General features: G+C 47.4%; 1 protein-coding gene and 1 non-coding gene across 2 annotated transcripts; one reads left to right on the forward strand and one right to left on the reverse strand.

The window, feature by feature from the left end:
- Positions 1-4247: 4247 nt before the first annotated feature.
- trnai-aau (transfer RNA isoleucine (anticodon AAU)) lies at positions 4248-4321 on the reverse strand. The gene has a single exon. It is a non-coding gene; the product is annotated as a tRNA-Ile (tRNA).
- Positions 4322-5205: 884 nt separating this feature from the next.
- Positions 5206-10206, forward strand: barhl1b (BarH-like homeobox 1b). Its single transcript, XM_028973210.1, has 5 exons — positions 5206-5432; positions 5718-5805; positions 6219-6999; positions 8389-8611; positions 9436-10206. Exons 3-5 carry the CDS (start codon positions 6573-6575, stop codon positions 9728-9730), a joined length of 945 nt encoding a protein of 314 aa, XP_028829043.1. The 5' UTR covers positions 5206-5432; positions 5718-5805; positions 6219-6572; the 3' UTR covers positions 9731-10206.
- The last annotated feature ends 3176 nt before the right edge of the window (positions 10207-13382 follow it).

The following is a 13382-nucleotide window of genomic DNA, read 5'->3' on the forward strand; positions in this document are numbered from 1 at the left end:
ACAAATTGATATTTGTCCTATCATATGTGACTCTTGGCAGGGTAAAGATTATGGGAAATAAGGTTACTGTTTAGAAATGACCAGTAATTCCCAACCCTGAGGTTAAAAACATTACATTTGTCGATGCTTTGCTCAGTGGCAACTTGGCGGACCGGGATTCGAACCGGCAACCTTCTGGGGTTGGACGCACAGTGAAACACTGTACTTTAAATGTCCTGAAGGGTCAAGTTCCAGTACCTACAAAAACAGTGTCGATCAATGTGGATCTGTGGATCTGACCTTGTTCTGTTTGCTCTTGGTTTTGTTAATAAAACTTGTTTTACTTTACAATAAAAAATTACTTTACAGTAAAAAATTTGTCATTTTTGTTTTGAAGTGGACTTTTTTTTTTATTCAGCTTTTTTTTCTTCTCCTAATCTTCGAGACGTATGGATGATTTTAGGCAGTCTTTAGCACTGATTATTAGCTTGTTCCCTGTACACAGGATTCACTATTCATAAAGGATGAGCTGCCATGCTGCAGACAGAATGAAACCTTCACATGGCAGACAAAAGGCAGATACCTATCGTTCTATCACTGAAGGCAAAATCTTATTAAAGGCAAAATCTTAAAAGCAATTTAGATTCATAATTAGTATTACAATTACCATAAAATTTTCCACCACCCTTTGTATAATTTTCTGAAATAAAATTTTCTGAATTAAACAGTATGCATTTGCAGTAAAGAATCCAGAAGTGAACGAAATCCAGTTGGGTGATCACCACACGACCATAACAGCAATTTATTTATGTACATTTATTGTCTACTTTGTTTTGTTATATTTCAGAAATCAGAAATCAACCTACATCACTGAAATAGTCGTAGTACAAAACATTTTGATAATTGTGTCCATGAAAGTCATCTGATAAAATAGTCAAATATGTAATAAGTATAAAAATTTCAGAAAACCTATCTGGTGACAATAAAGTGGACTTTGACTTTGGTTTGAAGCAAACCAAAAAAATAGTAGGCAGACGTCTGGATAAATCAAATTGTCATATTGCAGGGAAAATATTTCATATCCAGAGTTCCAAAAGCTACTGAAAAAACTTTGGATGCTTTATCACAATTAATGAGTTGACGGTTTAAGCTTTGAAAACCAGGTACTGCTGAAGAAATGCAGCATCTGGACTCACCCGGTCACATCTGTCCTTTCTCACCCTACTACAAAAGTCCCATATGCCTGTTGTGCCCAAACCTTCTTTCCCATGCTGCTCTCACCAGCGCCTACGCTTCCCATGATGCCTCTCAGCCTGATCATATTTGCCACAGCACCCGGCATTAAACCATCCCGGTGATTTATCGATGTCAGGGCTGCCTGGCAGGCTGATCCCAGGTGCCCTGGTGGAGGAGCGGTTACGAAGGGGCATTCTCGGATTCGCTGCCCCCAGAAGTGTGGGGGGCGCAGGGGGCATGAAGGCCGTCTTCTGCCCTGTCCGACAGCTTGTCTGTGTCTCCCAGTGGCAGCTGGAGGAGACCCCACAGCGAGGCCAGAGGTCCCAGTCATTCGGTAATAACTTCGTTACGGCTTAACATTGAACTTTGAACCCTTAATGAAAAGGAACAGAAAAATGTTCTCCGCTTCTTCTGCCCTCTGCTCAACAAATGTATTGCTAATTAAACATTTTGCGTGAACATTAGAAAAGACCTTCCGAACTGCAACACCTTCAAAACAGAGAACTGGAGGAATGGAAGAAATAAAAACAGAAATGTTGAACGCGATTGGTGGGTGGTGACCCTGGGCGCGCTGCAGTCGGGCAGGAATGCCACAGCCCGGGGAGTAGCTGTGCCAGTATAGCCGTGCCAACTTCTAGTCGTTTAATGGATGGCTGGCATCAGAGTCTCTGTCCCCTCGTGGCCCCTCTACCCATCCGGCCCTGCCTGTGGCTCCCTATTGGCCTCCGCCCTCTACCCTCGTCCCTATTGGCCCACCTTCTCATACCCTTTTCCCCTCATAGGCAGATGTCTTCAGTTACAAACACCTGGCCATGCTGAATGGAGGACAGTGTGTGTGTGTGTGTGTGTGTGTGTGTGTGTGCAGGCCTCACTGATGTGTAATAGTACAATGAGAACCGGCTTCAAGTGTGTTTGGAATTGTGCAGGAATGTGATTTTATCCCATATTTGCAATGAGGGTCAGCTGCTTCCTGTCCTTGGCTGCTGGTCGCTCTCAGAGTTCCCCGTGTTGTCGGATTCAGTCCCTTCTGTCCCATGCGTCCCCCAGGAGGTGAAGTGTGTGTGCGTGTGTGTACTTGGAAGCATAGCACCACGGGAGAGCATCCTGCACCACTCCTGCCCAGATCACTCAGTGATGATTTCCTACTCAAATATCTACACACACACACACACACACACACACAGATTCCCCCGAAGCAATCCACAACCTCTCTCAAACACCCACCCACTGGCTGCTGCTCCTCAATGGCCGGGCTTCCAATTAAATCAAAAGTGGTTTGTTTTTATTGGTCTTTGCGCTGACAAGTGGGCTATCATCCTGACGGTCGGACCTGTCAGTGAACAGGAGAAAATCCTCAGTTGACAATGCCCAATGCTTCCAATTAGGACGGAATCAGACTCCTGCAGCGCAGGCCAGCTCTCCCGGTTCTCCCTCAAGACCCCGCGGTCCCCCACCCCGACACCCCAACACGGCCCTCACACACAACCACAGCCTTCCTTCTCTCTCTCTCTCTCTCTCTCTCTCTCACACACACACACACACACACACAGACTCTACCCCGCCTTGTAATTTCCCAGCCCCTCTCTCTCCCTGGTAGGAATGTCTCGGCTGCAAATTACTGACACGGAGCGGGCTGGCGTGCGGCACCGGTGAGGCCGGCTGGTCCGCGGCCTGTCAGGATTAATGAGGTGATGAAGGTTGCTACCTGACGCAGGCGTGTGCCGGCGTCTTTCTTGTGTGACAGCTGACTGGGAAATGTGAGTTTTAAGCTCATAAAAGATTCAACGCGGCTCATTATTTTCCGTTAAGTCCCGAACCTGATGGATTTAAGGTGCAGCATTTGCATCGCTGACTGGTCTGGGTCGCACCCGTCTTCTTCTTCCTCTCCTTCTTCTTCTTCTTCTTTTTTTTTACAGTTTGTTTGTTGTCTTAAGCCATCTTCTCGCTCCCTCGGTTGGAACTGTATTCCCCTTTCTTCTCTCTCTCTCTCTCTCTCTCTCTCTCTCTCTCTCTCTCTCTCTCATTTGACACAAACGCGCGCTTGTGGCCCAGAGTTTCAGAAAGACACGGGTGCCAAAGTTTATCCCGAGACGAGGCGCTCTATTCTTTATTCTTTCTTTCACGAAACAAATCGGTAGCGTCTATTCGGTACAACAGATAAACAGGATAAACAAACAGGAACGCGCGCGCGCGCGGGGGGCGGGGCGGAGCTGGGCGCGCGCGTGCGTGAGCGCGCGTCCCCGCGCGCGCCTCTGATGTCTCAGTTTGCTCGCGCGCGCCCGAGTGACAGATATCGGGAGAGGAACACGCCAATAAACACCCTCTAAACAACAAACACACCCACACACACACACAAGATGAAAGAAAAGACGCCCCCCACCCCCCCCGTATAACTCACCGCGGCGCCAATTTATTACGGGATTTAATTGGGTGGCGCGCGCTCGAAAATGTTATGCTTCGGCGTAAAAAAAAAAAAAAAAAACCGAGGCGGGAGCGCGAGGCGCGGGCACAACATTAATCACGGCGGAGAACTGACCCAGATGCAGCAGATGAGCTGCGACGGAGTAAACTCGGGGTGCCTGGATCCTGAATGGCCCAAGTGACCAGGGACGCTCACAGAAGAGGAAAAGAATGTCACCACGTGGGGGGTGGGTTTGGGAACATAGACGTTCACGCGTAGGAGATCGACCCAACATCTCAACATCTCCTTGTCGGGTCTCTCAGAGCTCCCTGAACATTTTTTTGTTCTTTATTTTGGAATGTGACCAGGTATATTATCCTGCCGAAAGAGAGCGGTGCCATCGCGAAAATGAAGTGATTGTCATTGTGATACACAGCATACGGTGCACACAGTGAAATGTTTCCTCTGCTTTTAACCATCACCCTTGGTGAGCAGTGGGCAACCATGACAGGCGCCCGGGGAGCAGTGTGTGGGGACGGTGCTTTGCTCAGTGCCACCTTGGCGGACTGGAAACCTTCTGATTACGGGGCTGCTTCCTTAACCGCTATAGGCCACCACTGCCCCAAAATTGTGGCCAGTATGGGGGTCGGACCCGCGACCTTGGCGTTATTAGTGCCACGCTCTAACCAGCTGAGCTAACCGGCCTTGACGAAGGGGATGTGGGTGGTCCGCAACAATCTTCAAGTAGGCGGTGCAAGACACCTTCTAGCCTCCTTCCCATTGTGCATCCTGGTGCCACGTGGTCCTCGGATGTAAAAACCAACCGGGTCACATTCTCCCACTGCCCCACAGCCCCGTCCTGAACGGGAAAAAACGGGGACCGGAATGCTCGGGCCTACTTCTCCTCATCATTTCTGCCGTCCACTGTGCACACAAGACCCGCTGCCCGTGGAGAGGAAGATGGGGTCCAGCCGTACAAGTCGTCCAGATCCTTCTAATTTCTCCTTCAGCTTCAGTAACCGACGACACGAGCTGACCAACACGTTCCTGAGATGACAGTCACGTCGCTCACAGTGCATCACCGTGTCACAGTTCAGGATGACAACACACGTGTGGTAGAAGGAGAGAGGAGGTTAAGAAGATTCATTGGAGGGGTGTAAATGTCTATAGTATCTGTGAGAGCCAGGAAACTTCCTACATAAAAGAGGAAATGCTGGAGATTAAAGAGCCGGGAACGGGACACTGGAAACTCCAGAATTAAAAAAAACGGATGAAGGGGGCAGCCTCCCTCCCATATAAGATTTCCGAAGTGGAAAAAAAAAGTGAAGTGTGCGCGCATCCCTCACTGTCACCGTCCCTGTCCCCGCCCCGTCGTGACAGCTTGCAGCCGTGTCGAGGTCCCCCGGGAGCGGGGAGCGGATTCACTAACCTGCCGGTGTCTGCGGCCGAGTAGCGTCTCCAATCTGGTGCAGTGACGGCGGGGGTGGGTGGGTGGGGGTTCGGGCTCGATTATCGCGCCCCGTCGGGGAAGGAGGGAGGGAGGGGGGGAGGGGGGGTCATCGGGGAACGTCCCGGAGAGAGACGTGAGAGGCAGGACAACGGCGACGCCGCCTGACGTCAGAAAACGCTGCGCTCCCATTATAGCCCATTAGCGCGGAATCCATTACCGCCCGACTATTACGCGACATGATCGCCGCGTAATCGCGTAATAGTCCTCCGCGCGCTTCCCGAGGCAGGTCCCCGTCGTTTACAAACCGATACCTGCACTTCTCGTCGAGGTCGTTCTTTACCACGTTACCATGGTTAAAAAAAAGCGGTTCGTAAAACTTCATTATAAATGTATAGAATTACTACAGACAAACCACACAACAATCTGGATAAATCTGGATCTATTATTTCAAACAATAATCAACAATAATTATTACTATTATTGTTGTTTTTGTGCAGTTTTGCTATTATAGTTAATATGGTTGTTTTTTAGTAATATTAACATTATTAGCAGCAACGCTATTTTTAAATACGAACATTATTATTAGCATTATAATTCAATCCACAATTTATTTTCGCATTTTGATTTCTTCTTATTGCGCCCGAAATGAAGAAAGGAAGGCACCAGAGGAGGCGACTGCGCGACGAGAGCAGACCTCCCGGCGTCGGAGATGAAGCCCATTATCAGCCTCATCAGTGACGTAATGAACGCAAACAGTGTGAAAATTGCCCATAAACACTCGGACCCGAGCCACCTAACGAATCCCGCGTCTCTTTTTAATCGGAGGGACGAGAGAGGAGACGGGTCGGGGGCGTGGGAGGTTGGGGGGGAGGGCGGGCGACACCCCCCCACCCCTCCCCAAAAAGCAGCCCTCAGCCAATGGGAGCGGGTCGCTGGGGACTCACGTGGATGAGACGCCCTTAAAACCTATAGCAAGTCACTTTTCCACAACTTCATGTTTAGCCCCCTTTTTTTCCCCGAGATTAACTTCCCCCGATGTGTCTGTTTAACCCGAATTACCTCGATTCTGCCGCAACTCGTTTCTTCCCTCCTCTCTTTCTCTCTCTCACTCTCTCTCTCTCTCTCTCTCTCTCTCTTGCTCCCCCTCTCCAGCCCGGCGGATCCAGTGTCGATCCCGCCCGGTAACTGCGCTGTCCGCGGTGCTGAACTGGACCCGAGGACGACCGGAGCTGGAACGGCGGTGGGATCCAGAAAGTGAGCGTTTTTAAAAAAAGATTTTTTTTTTTTTGGCAGGGGAGACCCTCCTTCTTCTTTCTGAAGACCGAAGAAGACCAAAAAAAAACAAAAAAAAAAACGAGAGCACGGGTCGATTTTGCTGGTCTTCGATGATTTTTTCCCGTCCCCACCTCCTGGATACTCCGGTCCAATTCCCCTTCCTCCCTCCGCGATTCCAGTGAAACTTTCCCGCCGCATCCCAATGAGAGTTTGAGCCCCGGGCTCGGCACGATGGAGGCGTCCAGCAACGGCTCCAGCTTCGGGATCGACTCCCTGCTCTCCCGCCGGCCCGGAAGCCCGGTCCCCTCCAGAGGGGACAGCGTGGCGGGGGAATGCCGCTCCCCGCTGGAGTTCAGCCCGCGCTCCGACCTGGAGAGCGCCTGCTCCTCCCCGCCCTCGCCGCGGCGGGAGTGCGCCGACGAGGCCGCCCCGAGGGCCGGCCTGCCGCCGCACCTCCAGGCCGGCCAGCCGCGCACCGTCACCTCGTCCTTCCTGATCCGCGACATCCTGGCCGACTGCAAGCCGCTGGCGGCGTGCGCGCCCTACTCCAGCAACGGGCAGCCCACGCAGGAGCCGGGCAGGCTGGCGTCCAAGATCGCCGACGAGATCTTCATCGACAAGATCCACAGCAACTCGTCCTCGGACAGCGAGTACAAAGGTGAACAAAAAAAAGAATCACTCATTTTTTACTGTACGTGGGTTATTCTGGGCCAATAATTTACAGTTCATTCAGAAAATCAAAAATACACCACGTTCTTAGAAAGCGAAAATAGCCACGCGCGCGGACACGAAGGCTCTATTACGCCGAGATTACGGGGTTATGGTGCTCGTTTGGTTTAGTTTTAGTGCTTGTTCTGGCAACGGTATCGAGGTGTGCTGTTGAAATTTTGAGGGGGACCGTCTGAAAATGCTATTAAAAAAATATTATAAACTGCCCCCCCCCCTCCCCTCGGGTCCAGCACCTTTAATCGTGATGACTTTGATGAACGAGTTCTTATTAACGAACGTTTGCTTATTGATGAAAATGAGAGCGAAGCTGCGCTCTTCGCCGTCAAAATAAGGAGGGATGAAAAGAGGAGAGGTCGCCTCCAGTCACATGCCATCAAAGATGAGCATGTAACACACACACACACACACACACACACACACACCTGGCGCGCGCACGCCGCAATTTAACGAGGCAGGGCCAGTAGGCTAATGAATGGGTCGATTATTGGCGCCATTTATTTCCCCGCGTTTATTCAACGTTTGGAAGAGATTTGGAGAGATCACGCGGTATTTCATTCCCTCTCTCTGCACCTCACAAGGTCATCTATCTATCTATCTATCTATCTATCTATCTATCTATCTATCTATCTATCTATCTATAATACTAATAAAACTGTGATAGATGATGCTTCTGATCGGAGCGGCCGCTCTTTATTTCCCTCTTATCCGCGCATCGCGAACTTCCGCCCGTCTCGGCCGAAAAGCTTCCCATCCCCTCGTGGCTCAATTAGGCGGATTATTGTGCGACCCAACTATTCAACTGGCAAGAGCTCTGGCTTCGAGCCCCCCCTCCCCTTCCTCTATTTCAGAGAGAATATATGTTTTTTACCCGCACGGATTAGCAAAAGAAGACAGAAAGAAAGAATGAATGAACGAAAGAAAGAAAGAAAGAAATCGATATAACTAGCTCATTTCTGCGAAAAGTAGAATATGAAGTTCCACCGAAACAGATCACAATTATCAAATCTAAATTGTTACACTTATTTTATTTTTAGCAAATCGATGGGCTATTCAAAAATATTCCGAATAAACATTCGTTTCACCCAAATTTCACTTTTTTTTTTGTTATGTAATTTTTCCAAATAGAAAATATATTTAATGTGCGATTCTGATCGTTCCGTATTGCAGAGTAAATACAACAATAACTCATCACAAAAAAAAAGAAAGAAATTAAGAAAAAATATTTACTGTCCTTTCACATTCATATTACAAAAACCATAGTCGTTTTGGGGACGAAGCCGGGCACCGGGCTGAACCCTCTCTCTCCCTCTCCCGACAGTGAAGGAAGAGGGGGACCGGGAGATCTCCAGCAGCCGGGACAGCCCGCAGGTGCGGCTGAAGAAGCCCCGGAAAGCCCGCACCGCCTTCACCGACCACCAGCTCGCCCAGCTGGAGCGCAGCTTCGAGCGCCAGAAGTACCTGAGCGTGCAGGACCGCATGGAGCTGGCGGCGTCGCTCAACCTCACCGACACGCAGGTCAAGACGTGGTACCAGAACCGCAGGTCGGTTTATATTATTTTCATACTTTATATGTAAATATGTATATGTATATATAAATGGTATGGCATGGTATACCATGGTATGGTATATAAATGGTGTGTGTGTGTGTGTGTGTGTGTACACAAACACACACACCAGGACCACAGATCACTTTATATTATTAACATATACGCATATATATGATACACACACACACACACACATAGTTATTTATTTATTTATTTATTTATTTATTCGGTGTCCGAATCTGTCCTGGAATCAACAGTTAAAGAACATGAACTCATAAACCGTAATAAATAAGCGACATTTGTTCACGCGCATGTGCATTTCGCCACATTATACTTATATTTTTGAACATACATCAACACATAAACCAGCAAGCAACTTAATTCGGCGTTTTTAACAGCGTATAACAGTATATTACGGCCCGGGTGAATTTATACCAGCTAAAAGTTGCGCAGCTCAGCGGCAGCCACCGCATGGATGTGATAACACAACACACTTTAGCATTAATAATGCATTTCCCTCGCATGTACGTTTTATGAATAATTGAGGCAGCTTGCTGTTGCTTTAGAGAATCGTTCAAATGAAAAAGTGAATCATTTATCAGCGAGTGGGTTTTTCACGTGTCCACGTTACACAAACATGGATAATCAGCCGGAAGGAAAGATATTAATTCATAGGCACGTTATTAAATGATTAGCTTCCTCGTGCTGGGTTGTGGCATCAGGAGGGAAACAGTAATAGCACCCTGATTAACTGTAAAACGCATTAGGTCCGTTTTACGTTTTCGATTGACTGTAATATTTTGTGGTGCTTTTCTAAGGACGAAATGGAAACGACAGACGGCCGTCGGACTCGAACTCCTGGCGGAAGCCGGAAACTATTCCGCCCTGCAGCGGATGTTCCCGTCGCCCTACTTTTACCCCCAGAGCCTGGTGTCCAACCTGGACCCCGGGGCGGCGCTGTACCTGTACCGGGGCCCCTCGGCCCCGCCGCCGGCCCTGCAGCGGCCGCTGGTGCCCCGGATCCTCCTTCACGGCCTGCAGGGGGGCAGCGAACCCCCCCCGCCCCTCCCGCCGCTGTCCGGGGTGCTGCCGCGGACCACGCAGCCTCGATGAGCCGCGACCCCCCAAACCCGGCAGCTTGGGACTCAAGAACAAATCAGGTTCTCCAAGTGTGGACGGACAGAACCGGGACGAGGAATTTCAGGACTTAAATCCCGCTAAAGCGCACTCTTACCAATTTATTTATTCTGTCCATATATTTATTTTAATATGCACCCATATATTTATTTACGCTGCGGTTTATCAGCGTTGAAATGAAGAGGCGACGTGAAAATGATAAGAACGCGCAATAACTCTGTCAACTGAGCACAGGTCGTATTGGGCCATTTAACTGTATTATTATTATTATTATTATTATTGTTATTATTATTAATTTAAGACCTCTATCAGTTCATTACATTGAATTTCTCATTCATATCCCGAGACAAGAACGGTTGCCTACATACGGGGCTTTTTGGAAAAAAAACTCAAAACAACAAAAAAAAAACAGTTTTTGAATATGTACAGATTAAAAAAAAACTATTTGTAAATAAGAATATTTTGTGTTATATTTAAAGACGAGATCTTGGTTTAATATATTTTCTCCTCACCTCGTGTGCGTTTCTATCACGACCCCCTCTTCCATCCGAGCGTCTGTGGCGGGCGCGATGCGGATTTCTGGGTGACGACGGGACTGAACTTGCATCAGATTGACTCCAATTCGATAAGCAGACAGTTCGGGCTGAATTGAGCTTCCGTGACAGACGCGTTTTTTTATTTATTTTATTTCTCAAACCGAGATGCGTTTTTCTAGAAAGTTCTCCTGGCTTCTAGACCCCCCCAAACCGGAGGACCTCGTCTGCTGATGGGCCACTTTAAAATTTGCGTAGGTGATGAGTGTTTAAAAGGCACAAATAATATTTCAGAATGGAGCATTTTACCCCCTTTATAATACAACAACGGGTCTGATGAAAATGATGATGATGATGATGATGATGATGATGGTGACGATGGTGAGTGTGTTGCCCGTTTGTCATTGGTGCTGCTGGAATAGGCATTGTGCACTTTTATTCTGTTTTTTTTTTTTTTTGGACCCCTGGAACCATCATCTTAACTCTTTTTGGTGAAGCTGTCTGTTGGAAATGGTCATTTTGTGAAGTGATTCTCGTATTTCCCCGTTTTTCCCTGTGCCAGATTTTTTATGTTATTAAAATAATAATAATAATAATAATTAAAAGAAAAAACCTGCAAACGGGAGATCGAGTGAAGACAAGATACTTTTCTAAATGTGCAAATAAAGAACTTTCATTACATAAGAACCGAAGCCGACTCAGGTGTCCACGCGTGTGTTCCATTCTGGCGGGTGACCTTGCTGTCGCCTTTAGGCCCCGCGCATCTTATCATATCGCGAAACTACATGCTGCGATTATTATGGATTCTTTGCCAAATGATCTGCGAGTGACGTCAGCAGACTTGACGCAGTAATTCGTGCCAGTAGGAACAGGGTCGCTCAAACGCCAGTAATCGATAGTCACTAATAATCAGTCGATTAAGAGATCAATAATTGGACGAGTTGTCCAAATAGTTAGAAACGGCTCGTTTTCCGTGAAATAAGTGTTAACGTTAATGTAATTTCGATGCTCGGGTTGTGGAAATGAAATGAACCTTGCTGGGAAATTCTATTAGTCGCTGTGAATCGTTTTAAAACACGCCTGTCTGACACTTCGCTCGAACCCCGCAGTGTTTGGTTAGCACGGCGGATTTCGTTTGCCTTTCGAACCCTTAAAAAAAAAAGAAAGAAAGTTATTAAGTTTGAGATTAATAACCTTTCGGAGGAGCTTTTTTTTGGGGTGCAGCTTACCCGTCAGCCGGGATGAAAAAAAAAAGCTTAACGCTCTGTCGATAACAGAAATGTAATCACGGCAATACGTTTTATTAACCGATTTCTATACTTTATTTATCGGGGATAAATCTTTCATTCGGCCGTCGCCTTCTCTCACACCCGTTTAAATAATTCGCAGCAATTAAAAATATACTTTTTAACTAATAATAATAATAATAGTAATGAGTTAAAATAGTTAATGACGTAGGTCAACGCCTCCCCTCTATTTGTCCTGTCATTTTATTCGTTTTTCATAAACAATGGCCGGATGAAATATTAATAGGGCGGCTAAGTGTGTCATTGTCGCCGCCCTAAATGATCCCGTTTGGAAGTGTCGCCGCCCTGCTCCTCTGCCAAAAGGCGCCAACAGCTGGTGACCGGGCGACGCCGTCGGGTGGGCCGGACCTGGGTGAGGACAGCTGGTCAGCGCTGCCGACTTTAAAGCGGGGGATATTAAAGGTTAGACAAAAGACTTTAATGGCTTTTAATTGAAAGTCGATAAGCGGTGCGGTCGCGCGCTCCCCCGCCGCAGCTCGCGCGTTGCACCTGTTATTACGCGCGCGCGCGCGCGCGCACACACACACACACACACACACAGCCGAGTAACCATTAAAACAGCGTTACTGCCATTCCTACAGTACCCAGGATACTTCCATACCCCCCCACCACAAAAAACAAAAAGTCGGGGCGCAGAGACCCCGAAGATCGGCCATTAATATAGACGGTGCGGCCTACACTGCGTCCGGGATCAGTATGGATGAAAAGGGGCGATTCTCGCCAGAAAGGCCGAGACGCCGAGATTTCTTTTTGCATGTGAAAAAAAGGCTTTTAGCGCGGATTGTCCTCGGCTCGGGGTTAATGAAGTGCGGACGGATTCTCCCGGAGCCGCCGGCAAACAAAAAGCGCGACACGGAGAGGCTCAGAGCCGGAGGATTATGAATTAAGAGCAAACAAAACAGCCTTCAGATGAAATTAAGAGGCGATCAAAGCGCCATTTGCATCCGGGTGCGAGAGGAGCGCACAGAAAAGTTGTACCAGTCGGCTGGAAAAAAAACCCAACAATTACCAAATTAACAATTTCATTCGTGACAGAATAAACCGTCTTTATTTTGCATCTTGCTTGACCTAGAGAAGTTTAAACCAAGGGTTCAATTTCATTCCCAAGATAAAAATACAACGAAAAGTCACTTTAAATGTCAGACGAATTTGTCGTTATTTGCTCAAGCTACAAAAAAATTCAAAGCAGTAACACCCCTGAAGGACAGATATAAACCTTTCACCTTGAACTTAAACTAGTACAACAGGGTGGAAATTCAGAGCAGTAACACCCCTTAAGGAATGATATAAACCTTTCACCTTAAACTTAAACTAGTACAACAGGGTGAAAATTCAGAGCAGTAAACCCCCTGAAGGACAGATATAAACCTTTCACCTTGAACTTAAACTACTACAACAGGGTGAAAATTCATAGCAGTAACACCCCTGCATGACAGACATAAACCTTTTACCTTGAACTTAAATGAGTACAACACGGTGAAATTTCTGAGCCATAACACCCCTGTGGGACAGACATAAACCTTTCACCTTGAACTTAAACTAGTACAACAGGGTGAAAATTCAGAGCAGTAACACCCCTGCGTCACAGACATAAACCTTTTACCTTGAACTTAAATGAGTACAACACGGTGAAATTTCTGAGCCATAACACCCCTGTGGGACAGACATAAACCTTTCACCTTGAACTTAAATGAGTACAACACGGTGAAATTTCTGAGCCGTAACACCCCTGAAAGAAAAATATAAACATTTTACATTGAACTTAAATTAGTACAACAGGGTGAAATT

This window comes from Denticeps clupeoides, chromosome 3, assembly GCF_900700375.1.
Source record: "Denticeps clupeoides chromosome 3, fDenClu1.1, whole genome shotgun sequence".
Taxonomy (NCBI): Eukaryota; Metazoa; Chordata; class Actinopteri; order Clupeiformes; family Denticipitidae; genus Denticeps; species Denticeps clupeoides.

Coding starts and splice junctions, on each gene's coding strand:
- barhl1b (XM_028973210.1), top strand. CDS start 6,573: ATGGAGGCGTCCAGCAACGGCTCCAGCTTCGGGATCGACTCCCTGCTC. Junction 7,000..8,388: donor CTCGGACAGCGAGTACAAAG/GTGAACAAAAAA, acceptor CTCTCCCGACAG/TGAAGGAAGAGGGGGACCGG. Junction 8,612..9,435: donor ACGTGGTACCAGAACCGCAG/GTCGGTTTATAT, acceptor TGCTTTTCTAAG/GACGAAATGGAAACGACAGA.